We start from the raw sequence: 26652 nt of genomic DNA on the forward strand, positions 1-26652 counted from the left end.
CCGGCATAAGCCAAGTATTTCTGTAAAGCACACCCCTATTCCTCTTATAACTAAGTGCTAAACAAATTACAAACATTCTGACATCATAGAATTCAAAGAGGCGTTTGCAGGTTTTGTGTTGACAACATAACGATGATAGACTTAAGACTCGATTTTGGTAAATGGTTTACTCTGCACGTACTCCAATGAGAATAGTTTTCCCTGCAGGTGTAATTGTTAACAATTTGTACATGAGGATTCCTCTGAACGTGGGGCAATATATATTACAAAATTACATTTCGTGGTGTATTAGCAAAACGTGTACGATTTTGTTTTTACAAATTATCAATCTTTTAAAATAATATTTTTTTCATAAATTGTATGCAGTTTTAAAAAAATTGGCACGTACAAGCTACTACAAATAAGTTATTCTAAAAATACTACGATCGTTTTTTTTAATGCCATTGTAGTGTCCTGGTTAATACATGGTCTCACACAAACTGAAGTCATCAATGAATATTCTCAATCATAACGAACGCATTCTCAAGTCATGTGTAGGGTAGTCAGACCAATGTTACATCGCATAATACTACATATCCTCTTTACATTCTTATTCTAAATAAATGCGCTTTACATGGCCATCAGCAAGCGTGCTTCCACAGTATTACATGCAACTTAAAATGACAAGTGAATGCGAGTTCCTCTACAAAATAAAACACTGAGATAATACGTATTTTTGACACCGTATAACCGCAGGCCAAATGCAAATACATGCAGAGATGGTATATCAAGTACAATTTAAAAAAGCTATATAAAACTCAAAACTTGTTATTTTCTGGCCTATCTATAAAAGTTTCCATAAAGCACTGGATTCTACAGGCAAACTAAGTTTGTACACAGACATATTTACAAGTTACATCTTTAAAACGAAACTTTCAAATATCGGTAAAACAATCTTTGAAATGCAAGGTATACGTGACAGCTCAAATGGGGGGAGGTACATTAAAAAAAATAAGAAACTATGCATTTTCACCCGTTATTAACATGGACCTCACAGCTGCCGTTCCCCACTTGTTTTCAGTCGCAATTTGGCCCAAATAGAATCAGCCACTTTTACTCTCAGCTTCGTCGAACAACCTTGAGTGCAGAAATGCACCTTCACCACACTCAATCAGAAGCTCCACTCTGGAACCCCCAAACTCGTCCTGCCTAGTACAATAACGCACAGCTAGCCGCTTGCGAGCTTTACGCTTTCAAAAGGTAAGGAAAATCATCCATTCATTTTACTTCCTAGCGATTCTTTTTCAAAACTCACATATGAAATCAATTTGCCAGAATTAGTGCGTCCAATTATTTTTCGATTTAAAGCTTTCGTGACTGCAGGGATTAATATTATTGGTTCTTTCAGTAAAATCACGTAGAAGGGAAATAATACAATAATAAAAATAAAACAATAAATATAATTCTCACGACGTTTCGATTGCAACACAAGCAATCATCATGTGTGAAAACCTGATGATTGCTTGTGTTGCAATCAAAACGTCGTGAGAATTTTATTGTTAAATTTGTATTATTTTATTATTTCCCTTCTACGTGACTTTACCGAAAGAACCAAGAATACGTCCAATTATTGTTTCAAACGGGCACCTGCATTGCCACCATCACAATCACCCGCAGACCGATGCCACCATTCTCAGCAAATTACAAACGTACCGCAGTGCTCACGTTCCCCGAGATTACCTGGCTGTCACCACGGACCTGTCTGTCACGAAGGACCACACCGATGTGATTGAGACATTTTAAGTCACCAAACGGAGTTGTACTGGATAAAGGCGTGCAGTCAAGATGCATACAATTGTTGTTTGGTAACATTCAGCAGTATATTACACCAAAACGATAGCCAGCGTTAATAAACTGGCTTGAGGCATCACCAAGCTGTCTTAGTTTGCGTAATCCATTTAGAAAAACGCAAAGCAACATAAGGCATTTTGTATGTATGTGTATGTATGCGTGTGTGTGTATGTATGTGTGTATGTATGTATGTATAACTTATTTTGCACCGCACGTAGCCAAGCGTGCTAATCATACAAGCCAAGATGAACCAGGCCCCAATCTTGGCAATATCCACTTGGCATTGTGAATAGAAAACTGTCAAAAAATTTCAACATTAACTTAAAAACGAATCATGACCATTTCAGAAACCCATACAAGTCACCATAGTCGTGTATCATTAACAAAGACATCGGTGTTAACATAGAGATAGCTGAAAAAATAATCCACTACATCATGGTGTAAAGGATATTCCATAAAGCAATGCACATGTTCGTGGAGGTTAAAGAGCGACATCGAATAAAAAAAACATTCATAATGCCGATGTTTAAACATGAGCGTATTTTCCAGTGTGTTAGAAAGTCACCACATTGTTTAATGTCCGTAAATATTAACAAATGAGCACTTACAAATGTCCATGCCGATATTTTAACTTAATTTTAAATGTCTATGAAAAAATGTACTCAAAGGACTCTTAAATCAATTTTATTATAAAGTGGGTCACTACCAATCTATATTATACACACTTCTGCAAACTCTATACCGATGTCAGTAAAATGAAAATTTTTTCGATGACAATTTTAAACATTTCTTTTACGCTTTGCAGTGTTTACACACCAGAGAAACTGTACAGTCCGTTATATTCAACATTGACTGCTGTCGTCTTGACCAGGGACTCTCAACTGCAGTCATCACAAAGCAGCAGGGTGCAACTTTTCCCTGATTAATTACCAAGGTGGGTGCAGTGGCCTCAGCTGCATACGAATATAAAAAAATATTTGGTAATCGCGAATCGGCTGGGCAGGAGCTGAGAAACACCGGTCGAGACAGTCATGAAAGGCGACTGATGATGAGCGTACCCTTTCCCCACTGTCTTGCATTCCAGTTGAGCATATACATGGTACTATACCAGTTCACATGCAAATGCAGAACCAGCACACCTGTTTAACCACCTGTGCGGCCACAGCATACCAAATGTTACTACAACGAAGAATGACTTCATCGAATGCATTTGTAGATTCACAAAGCCGATACCCTCCAACAGCGGTTCCCAATCTGGAGTTCGCAAGCCTGTGTGGGAAATGATCCGCCCAACTTGCTGCATATTCACATTGATTCTTCTCTCACAAAACACCACACGGTGCCCCGCGAACATCTGTTGAGGGTTGACGGGTGCACGTGGGTCCAGAAAAAATTGGGAGCCACTGCCCTAGAGTGTGTTAGGGCTAAGGGTTGGATGTGGTGGGCTAAGGCTACGGGGCTAGCCTTGATAATGCGCAAAGGAACCCTAATAGCCGCACACTTGCTGCCGTGCGTTAAATTCCACGAGGGAAAGTTGTCAGTGAAAGAGTTCTGCATTACAGCACATCATCGACACCTTTGTTTATGGACAAGAGCAGTGGTACAAACATTGTTCTAGGAAAACTTGAATGCTCATTCAGTGCAAGCTGTACGCGTTTGGAGACCGTGTACCAGAATAGCGCTTTTCTAAACGTCTACCTATATACAGTATATTATTAAACATTCACTTTTGTATTTAACACTCATCAGATATATTTAATTCTGACTCAGTCGGTTTAACAATAGCCTCTTAAGGTTTAGGATACAAATTGTCTATGTTTACCTGTATATCATGTACTTTAAGTGCAGGCTTTATTCAAGTTTAATTATTTTAAAAATCTAATTATTTACTTCCAAATATCGTACCCAGCAGTGGTAGTGACATCAGGAGTCATAAAATACACTGACAGATTTTTGAATCGATAACCTCAATTAAAGCGAATGTGACTGCCACATGGCACATTGCATTTATTATTCATCATTTCAGGCGTGTTACGGGACGTAGGTTTGTTTCCCAATACAAAATGTTACATTTTTAAACGTTTCAAAACTACATGCAGTTATTTTGTTTAATAATGAAACTGACCCGATGCTTTCAATGTTATACGTTTTAAAAAAATAATCGATCAATAAAACATAAATAAAAAAGCTTCCTCATAAGGCTAAGAGGATGGCTCCAGGGTCAGTTGCCATCTTTAGTGTGTGTCAGTGCTTGGGGCCCACAGAAGGGAACAAAGCGCATGGGGCGCCACGGCGGTCCGTGGAGATCCACCGCACCGGGAGCTCATCCCCCGCTACTCCCCTCCATGTCCAAGCGGCACGGAGCAGGAGGACCCCCCCCCCTTCATCACAGTCTCACATTGAAGGGTAGTCATGCTGCTGGCTCCAGCCCCCGCCCCCGTCACGGTTTGTGAAATCTGCACGGACAGAAAACAGCCCAGTCGGTCAATTCGCTCGGACCGCCACGGCCCGGTGCGTCGATTCACGATGACCTCCCTCTCTATGGCCTCGTCTCGAGCGTCATGGTCAGGAGCAGCGGAGAGACATTGGCACTTTCATGGATCCAACATTGGCGAGCGCGACCGCGAGGTCTCGGCCAGGTCCGCGAGAGACCTCTGCCTGATCTCACATTAATGGCGAGCTTCGGGGCTTCTACGCTCAACAAAGCCCCACGGATAGACAGGCACCCAACTTGGCACTCAGTGTAACAAATACCGCTATGGGTGTATTCTCGTGTTACGTGCTTATATCCGTATGTGCGGGGCTTTTAAAAAAAAAAGCATCTCTCGAGTTAATTTGAAACTCTTTGGTGAATTTCGCACTCAAAGCATTTTGATTGCCATGTACGCGTATAGTTTTCACAACGAACCATTAAGTTTCGGTACAGTTTATAGAGTGCACATCAAAATTAAAAAGACACCACGAGTAGATACTTTAAATACTGGAGGGGACACACCTGTGCACCTGAGAATATGAAGTAAATTAAACATGTGTGCCAAATATGATGCAAGATAAAGTTGTTAAAAATCATGACTTTGTGTTTCCACAAGATTAAGCAATGTCTGCATAACATTTATGGCCGATGAACCAGGGTAGTGGAATATTGGTTATTTAGTTACTTATATGGTTGCCACGAGTGTGTAAATTGACACATGCGTGGAAAACAAAGGAGAGAGACCCACGCCACTGCGGAGATGGCGCAATGAGGTCAGTTTACATGCTGCAGCAGCAGCAAGATGGATTGTGCGACGTTTGCAGGGCGGAGGAACACAGTGGCAGACTGACGCTGGTGACCATGCTGGAAGATTGATGGACAACGGGTAACAACAATTTCTGTACACCCGGTGTGTATCCTCTGCACGCAATAAACACAGACGGTGTGCTGACCTGGTGAACATTCGGCTCTCTTCATGCACCTCCATCTCCGTGCTCTTGAACGTATTCAGCTCGCTTCGAATGGCAGCCTGGGAACATGGGGCCAACACGGCGACATTGCAGATTGACCCAGCCTGTTCGTCCGTGCCGTTCTACCGTTAGCATTTGCCAACACAAGAGGTGGCCCCGGTGGCTCAGAGGTGAGAGCCATAACTAAGATCCAGGTATCCTACCTGTTATTAAACTGAGTGTTCACGTGTCGTGAGCGTAGCAAGTTGACGGTTTGAGCCACGGCACCAATTTGGTTCTGCACTTAATTATCCTTCAAATTGTACCTCTGAGAATTCTAATTTTAGTTTGACGGTCACGCTGCGAATATTCATTTAATATGGCAGAGCAGGTGGGAATTGGTGCTATCTCCTACTGTGTGGATCAGATCACTTTCAGGGATGTCAGAGGCAGCTCAATGTGCTCTCCGTTGCCGTGGGCCGTTCTCCAAGGAAGAGTCACCGCTGCTCTGCAAGAGACCTGAATGGATCCTTGGTCTCTTGGCATGACACCAATGGCAAGATGTTAACTACCTCACCTGGTATACTGGAGGTCATGGGTTCGATCTCGACCCTGACACCTGCTGTATATTTGGTGTTTGTACGTTCTCCCGGTGGTCACATGGATTTTTCTCTGGATCCTCGGGTTTTTCTCCCATTTAGAAACATGCGTTAAAGAGTATTTTGATGCTATGAATTCCCACTCGACAAGCCACTTCGTTGAGCTGTCATTTGTGGCCAGGTCGTGCCTGAAAAAGATCTATACAGCTCAGTTGGGGCCTTACCTGGTAAAATAGAAAATAAGTTAAGAACAGTAAAATTCTAGATTTGAAGCTTTCATGACTGCAAGGATTCATACTCTTAGTTTTTCCGGTAAAGTCACGTAGGTAAAAAATGAAATTAAAATTTATACGATAATATTATTAGGTAAAAAATGAAATTAAAATCTATAAAAAAAATATTATTACTTTTATTCATTTTTATTTCATTTTTATCTATGTGACTTTACCGAAAAAACTAAGAGTATGAATCCTTGCAGTCACGAAAGCTTCAAATCTAGAATTAATACCCTCTACGGGGAGGAATTTCACCTATCTGTTAGAGTTTTTAACAGACGAGACAAGAAGTCACAGCTTCGAGACTGCTGGCCTTCCTCAAGAGATGCCGCGATAACAAGGTAATACCCATCGCTTTACCGCATTCTGATAAACTCCCCCCCCCCCTCCTCCCCCTTAACTTGTATTTAAGAACTTGCATCTTGGAATCCCTGCCTCACTGGATACAGCAAATCTAGCTGTGACTGGTCCCACCTGATGACGGAGACTTGTGTTGCGTCCAAAACGTCGTGATTTTTATTATTTTATCTCTATTATTACTTTTATTAATTTTAATTTCATTTTTTTACCTCCGTGACTTTACTGAAAAAACTAAGAGTGTGAACAGTAAAATTGGTGGAAAATGACAAAAATAAACAAACATCCAAGGTGAGAGCAGGGCTTGCGCTGTACCTTGTCGGCGGACGTGAGCCTTGTCCACGGCTTGTCGCCTTTGCGGTCGTAATCCTGGGCCTCGGCCACCTCCACGTAGTCGTTGAAGTGGAGCAGGATCTTCTTCTCACGCAGCTCCTCCACTGTCGGTCTCATGCTCAACTGCACAACGCAACATGGGGAGAAGAGGGCGAGGGGGAGGGGGGGGAGGAGAGGTCACTCGAATGGGACAAATGCCTCGCGCACAATCTAATGCAAGCTTCAACACACGCTGTAGGTCTGATGCGCTCTACCTTAAAAAGGAAACTGCCACAGTGGGACATTCACCTCTTGGGGGTGTAAAGATGTTTGACTTAAGGTGGAGTTCAAGAAATCATCCTGAAAAATGCCTCAACTCCAACATAAGATGTGCAACATAACACAAGCAGGAGTACTCTGAGAGTGGTAGCTAAAGGGACAGGTCTAGGATTGTGAAATCCCTTGTGCAGGACAACAACTCCGCTAAATAAAACCACATTGCCCTGTTCAAGCCAACCACATCAAAAACACCGGGAGAGTTGTGGCTACCGCTCATTGCTCTGGAAGTCAGCAAGCACCACACGACAACATGGGCTTATTGAGCAATCGTGCATCATTCACAAATTGAACCACAGGATGCAGTGGCGTCCTCGACATTCCAGAGCTAAATATGAGAGCCCGCTATTTAACAAGCAGGTCAATCCATGCATAAAGTGACCATTTAGAAGCGTTAGGAATCTCCCTTGCTCTCTGCGTTCGAGGCTAAGCACCTACCTTCCGCGTGAGCCTGCGCTTGAGCTCCTGTTTCGCCTCTTGCTGTTCGTCCTCATTCACCACCGCTGGCGGCAAAACACAACATCATAATTAATTTCATGTCAGCGCAAACATTTTGCTTTACAAAAATGGTTCTGAGATTAATTCGTAGAAATGTTTCAAATGAGAAAAATGGCCGAGCGGCGGCTTTCCGACTGCTACAGATGTTCGTGGTTCAAACCCAGCAGCCGCCTTGGTTAATACTGCCGGTGTATTAACCAAACAATATGCACAGTCTGTTTCACAGTGCACATTAAAAATCCGGTGACGTTATTTTAAAAAATAAGTAGGCCATGTGTGCCAACATCATGGTCCAAATTTGAAAAAGTATCTGTAAATTGCTAAATTACTGAATTGGGTAAAACCACAACGCATCATGGCCACCTGGCTAGCAGACAATATCCATCTTTCAAATTAAGTGCCTTTGTAATAGCCTTGTGCTATGAGGTGAAAACACAACATTTACTAAGTTGTGATTTTTACAATAAAAAAAATAATCAGTGGGTTGTTAAATTACGAAGGAACAAGTTTGGCTCCATTGTACTCGCTAGAAGTGAAGCGCATACGTTTCAGGATGTTTCGTTGCAGCAACTCGGCAGCAGACGGTCTCTGGCTCAAGCGTCTGGGAAAACACAGAGAGCACTGGTGACGGCAAGTCCAGGCCTCCCTCGCACAAGGACAGCAGCACACACCTTGCCCGTCGCACTTTTCTTACCAGCGGCAGCATCCACGTCTCTCAGCATATCGTGGCATGCCAGCCAGTTCAGTTTAGTAACTACTGTAGAATTGTATTGTGCGTTTGGCTTGTGATTTTTAGTGGTTTACGTGGCGGATTTTACGTTTCCGTTATGCACCCATGTCTCGCCCACCGACGTTGAAATTGTCAGGATGGATGGAATATTAATATCCTTCCAAGGCTGTACACGTAAGCTAAATTCGGTGTACTTGTAAATACTGGGGTTTTTGTAAAAAAGAAAAGAAAAAGATATGCCTGGACACTTCACCATGCAGTTTGCACACAAATATCTCCAAGGGCAGTGTACATCACAAACTCGGAGCACCACCTGGCCTCGTCATTGAAAAACACAGCCCAGCCGCTGTCACGCGTTGGGCTCCGTACCGGGTCAAGGTGTTGCCGATATTCATGCGCATCTTCAGCCGCTCAAGGTCTGCCTGCCCAGGGGAGAGGTTCTTGTTCTCCTGATCCTTGGAGGAGGATTGCTGGCCAATTAAGATTGCGAGAGAGTCTTTGCGTGCGACCTTGCTTGCAAATGCACCTGCGAGACACGTGTTGGTTCATTGTGGTGAGCTGCAGCATATGTTGGCGACTTGTGAACATCTTAATTAAGAGAGTTGTTTGCAGGGATTGCAATTTGTAACATTGTCATTTTTCTTTGATTAAGTCCTTCCGTTCACAATCCATGCAACAAATTGTTTGTGAAAGAATAAAGTAATTTCAATTCATGGAAATGTTATTCAAGTAATGAACGAGTAGAAACAACTTTTAACGCTAGAAAGAACAAATGTGAAACAATACGAATGAGATGGAGAGAAACGAGATGAAAATAACATACCCCCCTTCCAACCCAGCTTAAATATACGCTCGAAGCGTGGTGGTGTTTCATTCAGACGGTGTCTCCCCGACAGACCTGGTTTTCAACTGAGAACAGCTGCTTGCGTTGTGGCCGAAACGTCGTGAGAATTATAATATTATTATGTTTTATTTTTATTATTTTATTACTTCCCTTCTACGTGAATTTACCGAAAGAACCAAGAAGAAGAACATACCCCGAATTGACAATTATTTAAGGGGTGAATCATTTAATGCCTTCTGAAATTATACATTAAGTTGTGTTTACCTCCATTAGCAGGGATTGTCTCCAATGACTCAATAACACATTGCAACTAATGACACTACTAGCAATACATATCTGTGTATATAATGAGGCTTAAGCGATTGAAAGTGACCAGTGTTGGTGCAACTTCCAACACCGTCTCAGGACTGCCAGCAGAGGTGAGCAATTCCACACGCTCATTTGAGAAGGAAGAAACTTAGCAATTTTTACTTCACAAGCAAAAATATTAAATCATGGCTATCACGAGCACATGTCAGGTGACGACTCATAAACCATTTAAAAGTGATTTTAAATCTATACAAAATAAAATTTTCATACTTGTGATTGGTACATCCTCCTCTTCCCCTTCCTCATCGTTCTTGTAGAGAATCGGGCCATCGTCAGAATCGGAATCCGACTGCGAGTGATCAGCATCCCCCTGCATGGCCGCCTCTCCCCCTCTTTCTTCTTCGCCGCCGCCGCTGTCGTCGTGATGATCGTCGTCGCCCGCCTCGCCGGGCTCCGGTTCCGGGGCCTTCACCACCACCTTCCGCCCCGGCGGCGGCGGCGGCCCGAATTTGAGCAGCTTATTCAGCTCGCTGCTGAAGTTCTTGGGCTGAGACTGCAGCAGCAGACCCTGGGGTTCGCACGAGTGGCCGGACGGCGTCGACTCCTGCGAGGGCGAGGGAGGCTGGCAGGGCGTCGGGGCGTGGTGGGCGTCGCTGGGGTGACCTGGCGGCACGCGGTGATGCGTGGCGGGCGAGCGTGACTGCGCGTGGTACACGTGCGATTTACTGGGCAGCTTGGGGGAGTCGGTGCTCTGAGACCGCATCGAGGCGGGTGGTTTAGGGTGGACGGCCGGAGGCGCAAACGGAGGAGGAGGCTCCTCGGGTTCCGAGAGGTTTTCGCTGTCTGGATGTGGCGGATGGCTCTGATCCTGTGGACGCGAGGATTCATTGCGTCTGGGAACGCCTGACGCGTTCACAGAGACCTTCTTCGGAGGAACTGGAGGGGCCACGGATGGCGATGGGGCTGCGGTCGAATCCCCTGCAAAAGAAAAGAAACGTGCCACTGCATTCCGTTCACTTACAGTAAATGACAGGTGTGATAATGGAGACTTCATACAGTTTTAATTCAACATTGCTCTTGGAAAATACACTTCCTGAAGAACATTATTACATCATCCGATTTAATTAGAAATGTAAAAGTATAAAACGGAAATCTTAGGCGAACTTCACATTGCCAGACGTTAGCGGTACAATAAACGTTTTATGACAAACATCGTGAAGGCTCGAAACCCCGGCCGTGTGCGCGAGCGCCTCGAGGCAAGGTCCACTCACCGGCGTGGCCGTCAAACCCGGAGGAGGTTGACTTAGGGGGTAAAGGCGGAGGTGGAGAAGTGATACGGGAAGGCAAGCTGCCCATCAGTGAGCTAGGATTGGGGAAGAATGATTTTTGAGGTAACAGGGGAGGACCATTCCCCGCCTGGGTGCGTGGGAACGTCCCCCACGCAGGGTCACCGCCGTTCGCTTCTGCGTGAGGGGTGGCGGCGTCAGAGAAGAGGCGGGGGGGGGGGGGAAGCGTTAAGGGAGTTGGAAGGAGTTGGGCAGAAAATGCAGGGGAGGGGGGAAAGGGTGAGTGAGGTTTAGTAGGAGAGATACCAGACTACACCAAAAAGCACCACATAACAAGCAAAATCCCAAACTATCTGCAGAGACTCCCATGCAAAACAGTGATGTAAAGTCTTTACTATTAAACTGTTTATACGATAGGCTGAATTGGATTCCCCAGTCAAAGCTAGCATCAGTGGCAAGTGAGAGACAAAACATCGACACGTCTCTCTCTCTAAAATGTAGCAATCTTTGGAATTACGTAATCAACCAGGTAGGGTGTTGACTGTTGTGTTGGCCGACTCTCTTTGTTGCACTGCATTATATTTCCAAGTTTACTATGTTTGTTTTCTCATTAATTTGTACCTGATGATGGTTGATTGTGTTGCAATCGAAACATCGTATTCTATTATTATTTAATTTCATTTATTTCTACGTGACTTTATCGAAAGAACCAAAGAGTTATTCCTGCAGTCACGAAAGCTTCGAATCTAGTTTTAATCTCATGTAATTCAAATGCGTGGAACAAAATCCACCACCAATTTCACTGCAGAGATTACAAAACGCACTGTATTGTTGTAATTACCCAACTCCTGCATGAGTGGTTATGCTTTCATTAGGCTACAGATTGTCTCAGCAGATAGCCTATTGATTCGGCAAAAACTCTTTTGTATGATGAAAATCCCATTATCCGTATCGATATGGAGGGCATAATAATATAATCTTGTTAACCGCGTTTATCCACGGAAAGTTCCCATTAATCTGAGTGGGAAAGCACATTTGCTGGCGACTTATTTGTGCAAAGGCGTGGATAACGGGAAAAAATCCGCATGCGGATAATATTACCTTGGGCTCTACTCATTCATAAAAACGGATGACATAGCTATTTGACGATAGGGATACGGATAAGAAGAGTTCATTGTATTGTCATGCATTCAGTACTCAAAGATACCATCACCAAACAATTAACCAAACAAAACCACCACAACAGGGTGACATAAACAACATTACCATGTGAATACTTACCATGTGCCGTTATTCTATTGTTATGTGGGGGGATACCAAAGTGAGTGTAGTTATAATTGGGAGGTCAAGCTATAGAATCCAAATATAATAATTATTGTTTTCATATTCATGCTTTCCAAATCCGGTTCTGGGCCACCCCTTCACCAACCCACATGAAGCAGCGTGGCGAAGTATGGTCAAACAACCCCAGTAACGAATGCAGCATGGGGGGGGGGGCAGGCCTACATCCATCAATACAACAACAGGGGGCTGAAAATAATTGTCATTAATTTAATTCACGCTCCACTGCTTTGCCACTGCCAGATGGGATGCGAGACGGGATTGGTTTAGCCGGAGGGTGAGAGTGAAGCCGTTCGCGTAGCAGTGTCTATTTCTTTCCACGAGGGGGTGCTTTGCAAAGTAAATTTGTAAAGTATCAGATGTTATTGGTCCACGATACATCACCCTAACCCAGGCTCAAAGACTTGCTCATTTCCTTGCCTTTACAGAATGCGTTTGTTCACTATGCAAGCATATACAATTCCAGATGTTGTATTGTTGTCTTTACAAAATGATAAGATAAATATATATTGAATGTCTACATTTTCTCAAATAACCACCGCAGTTTAAAATCAGACGTTATTTCTTCTATCATAGCTGCAAAGCCTCAGTTTTAAGTATGCAATGGAGGGTCACAATTACAACCACTGACCACCATACACAATATAACATGATCGCCATCACAAATTCCCTATGAACTGTACACCGATGTCTCTCGCTTGCGCTGCTGACCATTTGCTTTATATACGAGGCTACACGGTATTCTGTTGAAAGGGCAGAAAATCAACAAAATCACAAAGGACCTCTTAGGAGCCTTTAGGGAAGTTTGGCCCCATGTCAAGCACGTTGCCGTGCTACATTTGTAACTAAAACAGCTGTACAATGTCTGCTAACGCTACTATTCTGCGATCGCAACTCAAACAGGTGCAACTACGGTGATGAAAATCAAAGCGTAGAGACAACAGGAGATAAACACTCGGTGCATTATTTTTCAATCGGCGCATCACATACGGGCCCTCTTGGAGACACCATTTCATTAGACCCCAAACTGGCCTCAACCACCTGTAGCGCTGCAACGAGGCCACATAAATCCACTCAATTTAATTAAACATGCATTGTAAGTGCAAAGCCATCACCAGGGCACTATTACCCGTCCCGTGCTTCTAAAGTGACATCAACGCGCTGTGCCAGGCAGTTGCTCTCACCGGGGGCCTTGCTCTGCCTCCGCTCTTCCGCACGCTCGGCCCTCTTCGTCTCGCCACTCACGGCAACGTCCCCTTCTGCCGCGGGGCCAACGTGGATGGACGTCCTGGGGCAGGGGACCGGTTTGACCGCAGGGACGCTAACGAGGGCGGCCGGTGGCGCGGCTTCTCCTCCGGCAGCCTTGGGCTCGGCACTCTTGGCTCCGCCGGGCTCAGCGGTGGCGGTAGTAGCGGCGGCGGCAGCGGCGGTGGCGGCCCCGAGGGCTGATTTGCGGTCGACTTGGAGTCGCGCGTGCGCCGGGAGCGGGAGGGCCACGGATGCCCGCATGGACGGTCCCGGCGAAGGCTTCTCAGCCACGATGTACGGCTCAGATTTGGGCCGGACCTCCGCTGGGGAGGGCTGCGGCTCCGGCTGCTCGAGTCCATGCTGGGTTTGCGCTTCCTCCCGACTCTTCACGTGCCCGTTGCCAAGCTCCGGCTGCTCCGGCTTTTCTGGCTCCTCCTCGGGAAGGCTCGGCAACACGGATGGAACCCCTGTTACCGGCGGAGAGGAGTAGTTTCCCACACATACAATCGTGTCTAGAGACCAATGCTGCATGCATTTTTGCGTATTAATTTTATCCCTAATGTTATTTGAATTTCACCCTTTAGTCACTCCTGTATTTTACAAAGCGGTGACTCGTGGGAACTTAACATCCTCGAATTATGAAGCTTATATTACGCGTTATCCCACACATGGTACACACATTGCTGCTCAAGCCGCTATTGGCAGAGGCCTCCTCCTATTGAGAATCATCTTCCCTGTGCTTGAACAATGATTATAAAGGTTACGAATAGGGGGCAGGTGGCAATTCTTACCTCTCATGTCATCAACACAGGGGATGATGTGCGACTAACCAAACAAATTATTTGGCGATACTGCATCGGCAGTGGTGCACAAGCACAAACACCAAAGAAAACCCAACACGTTTGTCATAACACTGTGGCCTTCATGGGAAAATATTAAATATGTGGCATTTAGAGCAATGGCCTTCTACATCGCACACTGTATGAAGAATGGCCTTTGCCAGAAACTTCGGCGATTAGGCTTTTTTTACTTTCACGGCAGTGTAATTCACGAACGTGTTGTGTTTTAATTCTCCCTTCTGTAGGACTACCGGTCAACGTATTGTCTCGTACTCAACAAACGGCTTCGTAACCAATCACATCCAAGGCTGCATATAGTGTGTACGTGCGGAGGACAAGTTTGTTGACGTTCGGTCTGCGATAGACGCTCCGAGCATACCCGTTTCCGGAGAATCCTGCAGGAGGCCTTTCTTGATGAGCTCCTCCCGAGGCAACCTCGTCGAAATCTTTCTCTCCAACTCTGCCAATCACAGAGCCAAAAAGAGACAGAATCATGCGGCGATTAATTTTGATTTGATTAACCCGTCGACCTGTGCCTCCTATTTATAGACATGGCCAAGGCACCATCTGCAGCTGTGCATTCAATACGGGCAACATTTTCTATTTTTGACAGGGGATTTAAAAACAAGCAGGCCTTCCGACAGAAAAATCAAGGCCGATTAGATTACACTTATTTGGAACCTGCTAAAAACATTCTAAGACAATTCACTTTCTTTGGAAACACTCCAAAGCACTACATCTTGAACTATTACACAAGGAAACAATATATATATATATATGCTGTGCAATAGATTGTTTATTGTAATGGAGTGGCCGCCAGAGAATGAAACATGTCCGAGAGAATGACCACTGAGGCAATGGAGAGATGAAATCAGTTTATGTGCCAGTCCTGGATGGATTGTTACATCGCAAGATCAGGAAAGGTGGTGGTGGATTGGGGAGGCCTTGATCCAGCAGTGGATAGACCATGGCTGATGATGATGAGACGTTATGAAGGGGAGCACTGACGCAGTTGTTAGCGCACTATGCTAGGAACCCAGCACACTGTCAGTGGTGAATGAGACCCGAACCGGTCCTGGGTCCTCCCTTCACCAACCCACATTGACCAGTGTAGTGAAGTATGGTCAAGCAATCCCCACGACCGGCATGCCGTGGAGAGGCCGTAACCCAGCCGTGGATTGACAAAGAGCTGTTTATTTTATATGTATTTGTTTAGACTGTCCATGCTCGTGGGAGCAAGGAGACACTTTAACTTGGTCTTATATCGCGCACGTACATTTTACAGTCTAATACTGCGGTATAAATACCCAGCAGAGAGCAGTGCAACAAAATCTATTGTCTTCACTCGCCACCATCAACCCGCACTACCAGCATGGAGGATGGTCAATTAACCCCCGATGGCCAGCACGGCCTGGAAAGGCCCTAATCCAGTAATGGACTGACAAAAGGGCTGTCTGTACGTGTTTGTCCAACACTTGCACACAAAGCCATCCACAAGCGAGGGAAAATATTGTATCCAATCGTTTCATTTGCTTGGCTGCGTCAGGTAATAAGAGGGTCTCGTGAACACAAATTTGCCCAGATCATTTCATGGTCCAATCCCAAAAAAATCCATTGCAAATCGTGCGAGAGCAACGTTCATTCTGCAGCCCTTACCAGCCGAGGTCTCCTCGAACTTCTGACTGTGCTTCTTCTTTTTCCACTTCCAGTGGAAGAGTTTGCTCAGGCCGCTGGCGAGCTTGCCCTTGCGCCGTGCGGGCGGCGTCTCGGCCTGCGCGACCCCGTGGGGGTCTGCCTGCGTGGCCACCGCCCGGGAGCCTTCCTCTGCTGCAGCGAAACACCCAGCGGACGAGGAGGGACAAGGGCGCGGCGGGACAGAACAGGGGGTTCAGACGGCGTCCACCTCACGCCGAAACTTTATTTGTTATTTTACCAAGGTAAGGCCCACTGAGCCATGTAGCTGTTTTGCAGAAGTGACGTGGCTATCAGAAATGATAGCTCAGCGAAGCGGCTTATTGTCACGTGGAAATTTATAGCGGCCAAATACTCTAAACGTGGTTGTTTCTAAATGTGTAGAGAAAAACCAGAGGACCCGGAGGAAAATCCATGCGACCACAGGGAGAGAAACGCAAACTTTAAATATACAGCAGGTGTCAGGGTCGAACCAACGACATCCTGCATACTCGGCGAGGTCGTTAACATCTTGCCACCGTGGCGCCCAAGCTAGTTGCAGGCAAATGTACCCATGAGACGACTGTTGACTTGCATTCACCGTGGTGTTCATTTGATCAAACCTAGAGGGATGATGGGTTGCGAGCCGTTTCGTACGACCGCTGACCCACCTGGTGACTAAGTGCTGTAACACGCATGCCGTGTGTCAGTGGCGAGGTTTTATTCACTTGTATGGCCGGACAGAACAAAGCAAGCCAGGCAGAACAAACAGCTGTCAGAAATTAATTCTTCTACCTTATCATGGATATTACCGTCACGTTTTTTTTATTTACCACGTTTACATTTGACTCTTTTATTGAAGTGCCATTTATTGGGGGAGAAAAGTCATTTTTTAAATCAACAGGATATAAACACGTATATGTCCTTCAGAAAAAATGCGATATTTTATATTTTAAAATATATTTTTGGACACTATATGTTTCTGATTACAGTACATAGTGCAAGTGCATTTTGGACACAGTGAATATGTTAAGTCGAAATAAGCTGCAAGTGATTAATTCTATCGAATAGATTCTTCATTGAAAAATGGTGCAGTTACTCAACTCACACGAATGCATCTTGATTCAAACAAGAGTAATGATTATCTGCTTGCCGACAGCACAACGCATCAATTGCATCATTGCCCTGGAGTAAAGCTGAACGTGTCAACACGGAGGTCTGTTCAATAGGCGATGTTGTCACTGCCAGGGGGAAGGTTCAACTTCACGCACCCATGGCAACCAGAAGCAGCCTTGTGTTTTCATTTCATATCATGTACACAAGCAACCATTACAAATGTGTGCCTGCCTACACTGCATCACCTGATATTATGCAATTTCAAGTATTATGCATAATGCTGTTGTATAGGGCCAATATACTTGCAATTTACCTTCATACATTACTGTATAACTATATATTGCACTATAAATACAATAACAAATAAACATGGTATAAGATTCAAGGTGAGCATTGCACACTCTTTTTCTTTCAAATGGCTTTTTGGGGTATTGCAACAGATTACAAATCAATGTCTAGATGTGATATCCATTCGACTGCTTCAGGACATTGTGCACATACGACTGCATGCAGAGGGGATTCCCCCCTTCCAATGGTAAAACGTCGTACAGTATCGTATAAAGTTAAAACAAACAAACACTTAAACAAATTAGTAACCAGCGGCACTGAGCAATCATCCACGTGGGAGTTCACAAGTGGCCCAGTGAAGTGACAACGCGTTGAGGACGCGCGAGGGGCACTTCTGGCAGATGTCCCTTCTCAGCCACACGTCGTCCAGGGGGAGTGCGTCAATGCTCGCGTTGCTGCCCTGTGCGATCCTCCAACACAACCTCAAGTGTTGACACTCCAGCATCAACACTGTGCTGCTGCTCACAAGCTCCGAGCAGCGGCAGATTCTCTGTTCACCTCTTCTTCGCTCGCGTCACTTGTCACGGAGCTATCGACCCTCCTTTCGCCGTATTCTCCGGATTGAGTCACGTTTACTTTTTCCCCTGCATTTGTATGACTTTAATGCATCAGCGGCGTCTTGGAATCAGGCAGTTGTGAGCGTGTGTGTGTGACCAGATTTATATGACTTTATGGATACCGGGCACAGGTTTGGGATGTGTCTTAGTTTCCGGAGCGTTTTGTAATAATCTGGAAAAAAAACAGCGCTGTATATGCAGCTATCATCTGCAAAAACAAATCCAGATGTCCAAGCGGATATATTTGGAGATAAGTGCAGATAGCAGGAAGAATATCACAACTTTGGGGACTCCTCTCATATCTGAAATAATGTAGATAAACGTATCCACGAGGAGAAGGGCCTCTGAAAAACATACTACACTGTAGCGTCAAAGTACAAAATGACTCCTTGGTTCTTTCGGTAAAGTCACGTAGAAAGAAAATAAATTAAATAATATAATACGACACTATGTGTGTGTCCATGTGTGTGTGTGTGGTCTCTCTATGCTTGTGTGTCTGTCTGTCTCCGTGTCTGTGTTTTGTCTCTCAAATTTAGCAATCTTTGGAAGAACGTAATCAACCGGGTAGGGTGTTGGCTGTTGTGTCAGCTGACTCTGTGTTGTGTCACATTGTATTTCTAAGTTTACTAGGTTTGTTTTCTACCTGATGACGATTGCTTGTGTTGCAATCGAAACGGCGTATTCTATTTTTTTTATTTATTTTCTTTCTACGTCACTTTATCGAAAGAACCAAAGAGTAATTCCTGCAGTCACGAAAGCTTCAAATCAAGTTTTTACAAAATTAGTATTGCCTCTGGAGTGATGTATTTAGTTTGCTAAGTGACAGACATAACCTTATCCTTTTACAACTGTAATCAATTCATCTCTGAACAGGCTATTTAAAATCATTTTAAGTGTTTCCGCCTCTGCTATTTTTGTTGATTTTTTTCTGGTATTTTTCTGAAGAAACCGAAAGGCGGGTCCCGCCGTAAGAAACCTCTGCCTTCGCAAAACTCAGCATTTTGCACAATAGGTTTCTGCTGAAGGTCGCAGATTTTCACGCGAGATTTTAAATAAATCAAAAACAATACAAGTCAGTGATGCATGACAGTCATTGGTGAAAACCACTGGACTGACAACACACTTTCCTTTTTTTATTTATGGAAAATATAAGCACATTTTCCCATATGCATCAGGAGCTAGAATTTTACATTGAGATTCACCATTAATTTCTTTTTTTTGTTAAAAAGCATTCCACACTCAGTCAAATCGGAAGCGAACTACATTTTCTTCAGGTTAAGTTACATCTCAACCCAAAACTACAAGAGATTAACTTTTTAACATTTTTATCTGAAATGCAATTTTCCTAAAATCTCAATTATTTTACAAAGCTTTCATTGTTCAAGATAAATGCTCCATGTAATTGTCTGAGAAATTAAAGCATTCTGTGAATCTTTGACAAAATTGTCAAAACATTGGAATTACAATTCTGGAGCGTATTTGTTTGAACGTATGATGTTTTAGAGCTCTATGTCTGCATGTTTACGCTTCTGAGCATTTACTCCTGACATTCGTATGAGGTCTACGAAGCAAGCCCAATATTTTCACATGATTTTGTAAAACTCATTCTCATGCAGTTTCATATGCACATTGTTGGCAGATGGGTCTCCTCTAAAGGCTGTTCTAAGGAGGCCCTCTAGAGAGGTGTTTTGGCCTACTCTTCCAGGGTGGTCAGACATCTTGAAAGTGATTCATATATCACGTACACATTGTGAATTTTAAAAATATCTCTTGAGCTATATGCTGGTGCAAGTTTAATCGCTTGTATTGGCTGGAAAGCCAGATCAAGTCAATTTGTTAAACTAGGTGAGAACAAATGGTCCCGGTTGAAAATACACGCAAACATTTTGGTCACAACGAGAACAGCAGTGTTATTTAAGGACCTGGCTACGCTTATAAGGCATGTAAAACATAGTAGGGCAATGCCTGTTTAAAAGGTAACCGATTAAGAATGACTGCAATCTCTAAAGGAGGAGCATCCGTCACTCAAGCTGTGTATGCAACCTGCACCTTGATCACGATTATCATTGCCATGGTAGTTCCACTGCGAGAAGGCCTTCCCAAGTTGCAGCAAGCATTCCACACCGAGGACAACGGCATACAACTTGACGTACAGTTGAGTTACCCTGCACGCTCTCTCTCAGGCTTCCTAGCAAACCATCATTCACGTGGCCTTGCCGCTATGACACAAACTCACGCAGACTCGCCGTCAGTCCTCGCATACCCCATCTAACTATTTGCATACAAGGGTCTCGGACATTCAACAATGAACATTCAATGTGGTGCACATGTACCACGAGTGTCTGCTGATGGGCTACTGATAAACACATTGGTATGTGTGCCCTAAAACTTCATAGCTACGCTATGGTTGCACAATTTTAAATGGCAATAAAAATGCATAGGTGCACTGTATACTGCGAGCATATACAGAGGCCCATAACTGGGGGCAAGGTTAAATACTAACCCCGACAATCAACATGATTACTCATTGCAGTGATTGCTACTTTGACCTATACTAAAAAGAGCAATCTTTATTTAGCAACGCGGCTAACACTAAGATTCATTGAGGGCACTGCATTTGTCACCACCATTATCAGTCCCTGCTGGAGGAAGGCCACTCAAAACCGCCGGCATCTCTCACGCAAGGTCCCACGGTGCAACAATCAATCCAGCACCTGCTCACAAGCTTGTTTCATCGCTCCGTCTCTCTTCTGTGGTGACATTACTCTCTGGCACGTTGCCGGCGATGTGGCTGCCACGACATCGTGAGAGTTGACCACCGGTCATCGTACCTTCATGTGAGGTGTCCTGGCCAAGCCCCCACTCTTACTTTGTTTTTAACAATCAGTGAGTACAATGTCTCTTTCTGTCTCTCAGTCTAATTCCAACGGTGGGCCTGTCCATGATTATTGTGCAATTCCCAGTTTTTGTTCGTTTCGTTGTCAATGTTTCTGATCCATGTCATTCGAAAGTCAAACACGATTATTCATTACTGTGGTGTTTAAAGGGCACATTGGTAAGCCGTTGCTTTTCATTGCGAAATTCACTTTTCCCAAATCACCTGCTCGTCTGTCCCTTTACAGCAACAGCTCTAGATTTGAAAAAATATAAATTCTGCGTGTTTTTTCAGTTGTTTCTGCAAATTGCAGACAACCGCTTTCACACTAAGACGAAATTAATTTATGATAGCCAAGTATTTTCAACGAACAACAGCCACTGTGCCAAGTCAACCACGTCTATTTTTACAGGTCAGCTGTCAACATGAGCGTACTGGGGCACGTGGGTGACCCAGAGACATAATCGCGGATATTAATTTTATCCGATAGCCATGCCAATATATAGGCTGTTGGCATACATAGACTACGTATATGGGACACACGCACAACAGTCCAAAATAAAATAAAAATGATCTTGCATGCATAATTCATATCAAGCAATAGAAAAGCCTCATCACACTGTCTGCATTGGGTGCTGCTAACCACCACTGGTCATCCAGAATCAGTGGTGCCATTTCCACATTCCTATGCCAGAATGCAGTGTGTGTCCACATAGCAACCGACCTCTCCTGGCTTCCACTCGTGCTGTGAAATGTGACGACGTGGGGCTGCTAATTTTACCAGTCCGAGAGTGAAGAAGTGTTGACCGGACCTTGGCGTGCACAGTACATTAGCACGTCAATGTTTACACATGGGCTATTACGTGTTCACTATGTATGCGTCAATTGACACCTGGGACACCCTTGCAAATGAGACGTTCCATCTGAAGATATTTGCCAGATTAAATCCTGGTATTTTGTGATTAGCGAACCCCGCAGGATTTGGCGTGATGTTTGATATGCGCTACATCCCTGCACACGCGGCTAACGGACTCGACCTGAGGCTTCAGTGCTGATGATGCCAGTGGCACTTGAATGGTGTGAGACACGTTGCTTTCCCTCTAATTCTTCGCTACTCAGGGTCTGCAATATTATGATTTATTCTCCGTAATGTTCTCTTTCACCAAGGTCCTTTGCGGGTCATTCTCGTAAAACCCGTGTCAAAAATCTCAATCTATTAATAAACAAAGTAACCACGCAGTCCTGAATACTGCACTCCAAAGCCGTAAACACTCAATTATGGCATGCAAAGAAAGAATGACCACAGCTTAAAATCCAAATACCAACACGATGACTATTTTATGTCACGTGTGGAGCACACGTGAGTCACCACGGTGTCTGGTGATAAACGCGTAGGTGCGCATGGGCCACTGAGACAGACAGCCTTCAACACAAGCCGTACACGTGGGCGTGCGGAACACTTCTGACGCCGATTAATGTCCCTGTACAAGCGGTCACGTTGTGAGCTGCGATCACTGATGAAGTCAATATCCCCAGCTCCACCAGAAATGTTACAAGCACCCTTTTGGTCGGGCAAAATCTAACTCTGCAGCAAATATCGCATTGTACCAGGATCAGCATGCAGTACGATACAGCGATGTACGGTGCTTTCAAATGTCATGCCAGTCGAATGCTGCTAATCCAGGAAATCACTGGGCGCACCTATTTTTCCTCCATATTTGTAGATTGCGCAACACTTTACATCACACCGCATCAATACTTTCTGTCGCTGACATTGTTTGAAATGCTTCTCCTCGAATTCATTTAAAGCAGTTTCTTTTCCGTACCAAAGTAAAAAAAAATCTACGCATTTACACAAACTTATAAAAACACCTTTCACCTGAGTATTGCGTACGTTTTTGCTAAACTGGAGTAAGCCAGAAAATATTCCACCACGACTGACTTGAACCTGCATTCATCGCGAGTACTCCGACTACAGCACTGTAAAAAGGCATGCGCAGGACCAATGCTGCATTATCCACTTATTTAATAGGGCACAATGGTGGCGCGATGTTAACTACCTCGCCTGCTGTGCAAGAGGTCGTGGGTTTCCATCGCAACCCTGATGCCTTTATAGTTGGAGTTTGCGTGTTCTCCCCGTGGTCATGTGGATTTTCCTCCGGGTCCTCCGGTTTTTCCCTTCACATTCAGAATCAACATGTGTTTAGGGTATTTTGGCTGCTATACATTGCCACATGATGAGCCACTTCTTTGAGATATTATTTGTGGCCAGGTTGCTTCTGAAAAAGAGCTATATAGCAGCTCAGTCGTTCTTGCCTAGTATGTTTCATTTACTAACCATGCGCTTTGTCAAATGGAAGCATTTGCCTTTGCTTGTGGGGAAATGTAATTTTGTAATTAATAAGGGGCCCATTTTGGCCTTTTCCACAGTCGCGACCCTTAAACAATGGAACAAAAGGCACTCACAGCAATCACTACCAAGCAAGGTCTACTACTATAGCCCCTGAATTTGACTCTACACCCTCACAGGGGGGGGCGGGTTAAGGAAGTATGGCTGTTTGTGTAAATTGTTCATGGTACAATGAGTGACCACAGACCATAACTATGTGACAAGTGGTTTCCTTTCATGTTGTCATGCTGCGTGTTATATTTAACACAAGAGTCAGTTTTTTATATGCTGCCATTGTGAAGCATAAACTGGGTGGAGGTAGTAAAAAAATATATACCTTGTAGATTGACCACTAAATTTAGATTTTAATTGACAGAAGCGACCTGTTTGTCCGTTGTAACATCTTTACTCAAAGTGCAAGGATATATATTGTTCGGACCGACATGGAGTGGGAAGGCCTTCATCCACCTCCGATTAGCGCGGGTGGCTACGTAAATTGTGAAAGAACTTCAACATACAAACAGTGGATAGATAAAGAACTGTAAATGACCACATTAAATGTTGTCCACAGTACAACAATACGAATATCATTATATCAGTAGATATATTGATGGAAATGCTGCAATCAGTTGTTTGTAATTGCATTAAGCACATAGCGGACAGAAATCTACTTTTATAGTTTGTACCCTCATGCCAAACAAACTCTTGATGGCCTTCACCTTGTTACTGATTGTCAAAAATGCATTTCATAAAGAGTTAATGCTTACTTCAAGTTTGCTGCATTGCCATGCAGGCGTCTCGGAATAAAATGAATGGGTAACAGCTGAGGAGTGCAATAGCCGCTTCAAGGAAGTGTGGCGTGAGGGTCACAAATAAAGACACATGCACCACTCTTTTTGCCGGCCATGGGACACTTATAAAGACGGTAGTGTAGTCGATGTATTTTTAATCGGACTGCTTAACCTCGTAGCACATCCAACAGACACAAACTACTACACAGCACTCGGCTGTAATTCCGCGGTTTGCAAGCAAACATGTGAACCCACCGCTTGTTACAAAACAGCAGCACCCGTCTTTTTACATTCCTGTACGCCATGCAAGTCGTTTCTCGGTTCTGTTCTGCTCAGACACACCCCAACCCAAGCTTGAAAAACAAATCTGAAAAGTATCTGCGACTAAACACACACAAACACACAAACACACATATACAACATCGTGAAGTCTGCACTCTTCGTTTTAACAGCTAAGTGTAAATGTCAAAACACGAGTCCACCGCTTCGCTACACCGTAAAGATGTCACACGGGAATCCGTGAGGACAGCATGACGGGCGGTGTTTTTTACGAGATACACCAAACCTGAAACGCTCTGTGGGATTCGTCACCAAAGCCGCACTGAAAACGCAGTAGGTAAATGCAAATGTTAAATGCCCTGCTGCTGTTGCAATGAACAAACCAGTGCACACGTGTGTGCAAGTGCTCTGTGTTGGCGATGAAAAAGTAACCCGGCTGCGTACCGTTGCAATATTTTCCTTAAAGAAAATAAAACTCATCTCATCGGGTCTTAGAAGGCAAAGCAGGTTTGGAACCTGGGCAGGTCGTCACTACGCGGTGGACAGCAGAGGGGGGGGGGGGGTGCAGCAGAATCCATTGCTGAACGTCACTTCTATGCTTCCACATCCACTCTCTCTCTGCCGTCACAATCCACATTGACCAACGTGGCGAAGTATGGCCAAACAACCCCCTCGGTGTGTGGGGAGGCCCTCATCCAGCAGCAGACTCACACAAGGCCTGTAAAAGACTGTACACGCGACATCCCACCACTGCTCTGTAATTACACAATAAAAATGAACGCTGATTCTCTGATTAAAGTTAACTGTGCGCGCAAAGTGCTTTACGATTTAAATTGCTTAACGCAGCCCTGTACTGGTATGAGAAAAGAATGCAGAACACTCTACATATACTACATTGGACTAATGTACTGTACCCTAATGTGTATACAGCACTGTGTGGACATGACAATACTTTACAACGCACACCTGTGCTAGGGATTGTTATACGGCATAGACACTTTCTCAACAGGCCTATATTTGAGACACTATGTCAAAATAACAATACAAAGTACACATTTCCGTTAACAAAAATGACACACGCACAATGTGTATCACGTAACAAAACCCTTAATGAATATAAAATGTGTTACTGGATGGACACGTGAATACACGATAACAACTGTTTTCAGGAATCAGGGTGGCCAAGGTGCTCAACTCTGTGTGAAAACACACAACTCAATGTACAGGTAGCCACCGACAGCGCACAGGTAACCACTAACACTGCACCTGCACAGGTAACCACCAACACTGCACCTGCACAGGTAGCCACCGACAGTGCACCTGCACAGGTAACCACCGACAGTGCACCTGCACAGGTAACCACCGACAGTGCACTGCACAGGTAACCACCAATATTGCACCTGCACAGGTAACCACCGATAGGCCACATGTACTCACAGTCAGACTCGGAGCTTGAGCCCTCGACGGGAGAGGCGGCCTGGCCCATTCTTCTTGTCCCAACAACTCGCTGCTCTCACAAATGCCCCTGGGCAAAACACAACCCGAGCCTGCGCTGACTTGTTAGAAAGTCAGTGTTAGAGCACTATACTGGTACGTTTAAACACACAACACAACAAGTGTGTGTTGTGTGTGTGGTGTTCCGTTGTCTTGACAGGCCGGCCTTCCGTCCCCGAAGTGACCCACAACACTCCTCCTCTCGGGTGCAGGCCGGGCTCAAAACTTCACTGGGAACTGTCCGCACGCTGCGCTGGGGACGGCAGTGGCCCCGTGCAGCAGGCGGGTAGAGGCGACGTCGCGGAGACGTCGTCACACGGAGGAGGGCTGCCGCGGTGTGGCCACGGCAGCCACTGGGGCTGGGAGCCACCCACCACCCCCCTAACCTACCGCCCCCTGTGACACGAAACATTCCACGCGTTCTTATGCAGATCGCCCCGCACTTAAGGTTGCCCTAGCAAGCAAGAACAATCAAGACTCTAGCGGCCCTTGATCTGCTGCTAACCTCCTAAAGGATCAAGCTGAAATCGTGTTCAATTTAAAAACAAAATGCTTACACTTTTTTTTTCGTGAAACGTACACACACACACAAAATAGCGCGGACTTTAACGACACATTCATTATGGATAACATTGGTCGCGAAAGCCTACGTGTTAGACCGAATAACACGCGCTTGTCTTGCACGACTTGCAGAGTGTGCTGAGTCGGAGAGACGGTGACCCCTGGGTGATTAACTGGCGGCCATGCCCCTCTGACCCTGCCACAGCCCAACCCTCACTTTCCTTGAAAGCCAACAAGCAATTACTTCATCTGGACCTCAATTATATGGGCAGCAGATTCTTCCCTTTAAGGCTGTCCCATCCCCCTCCCCCAGCTTCCTCAAACACTGCCGTGATTAGCAGAAT

At 44.8% G+C, this 26652-nt stretch overlaps 1 protein-coding gene across 2 annotated transcripts; it reads right to left on the reverse strand.

The window, feature by feature from the left end:
* Positions 1–1549: 1549 nt before the first annotated feature.
* LOC133347906 (phosphatase and actin regulator 1-like) lies at positions 1550–26083 on the reverse strand. Of its 2 annotated transcripts, XM_061560643.1 has the most exons (12): positions 25691–26083; positions 15884–16054; positions 14607–14687; positions 13325–13855; positions 10785–10976; positions 9784–10491; positions 8730–8886; positions 8176–8231; positions 7571–7635; positions 6800–6940; positions 5257–5333; positions 1550–4286 (listed from the first exon to the last, which is right to left on the reverse strand). In XM_061560643.1, the coding sequence occupies exons 1-12, from the start codon at positions 25737–25739 to the stop codon at positions 4271–4273; spliced, it is 2244 nt and encodes a 747-aa protein (XP_061416627.1). In that variant the 5' UTR covers positions 25740–26083; the 3' UTR covers positions 1550–4270. The 2 variants fall into 2 exon arrangements, with proteins under 2 accessions (XP_061416627.1, XP_061416628.1); XM_061560644.1 differs by lacking the exon at positions 10785–10976.
* Between the last annotated feature and the right edge of the window lie 569 nt (positions 26084–26652).

Source organism: Lethenteron reissneri, chromosome 26, assembly GCF_015708825.2.
Source record: "Lethenteron reissneri isolate LAM-NWPU_2019-01 chromosome 26, ASM1570882v1, whole genome shotgun sequence".
In the NCBI taxonomy this organism is placed as follows: Eukaryota; Metazoa; Chordata; class Hyperoartia; order Petromyzontiformes; family Petromyzontidae; genus Lethenteron; species Lethenteron reissneri.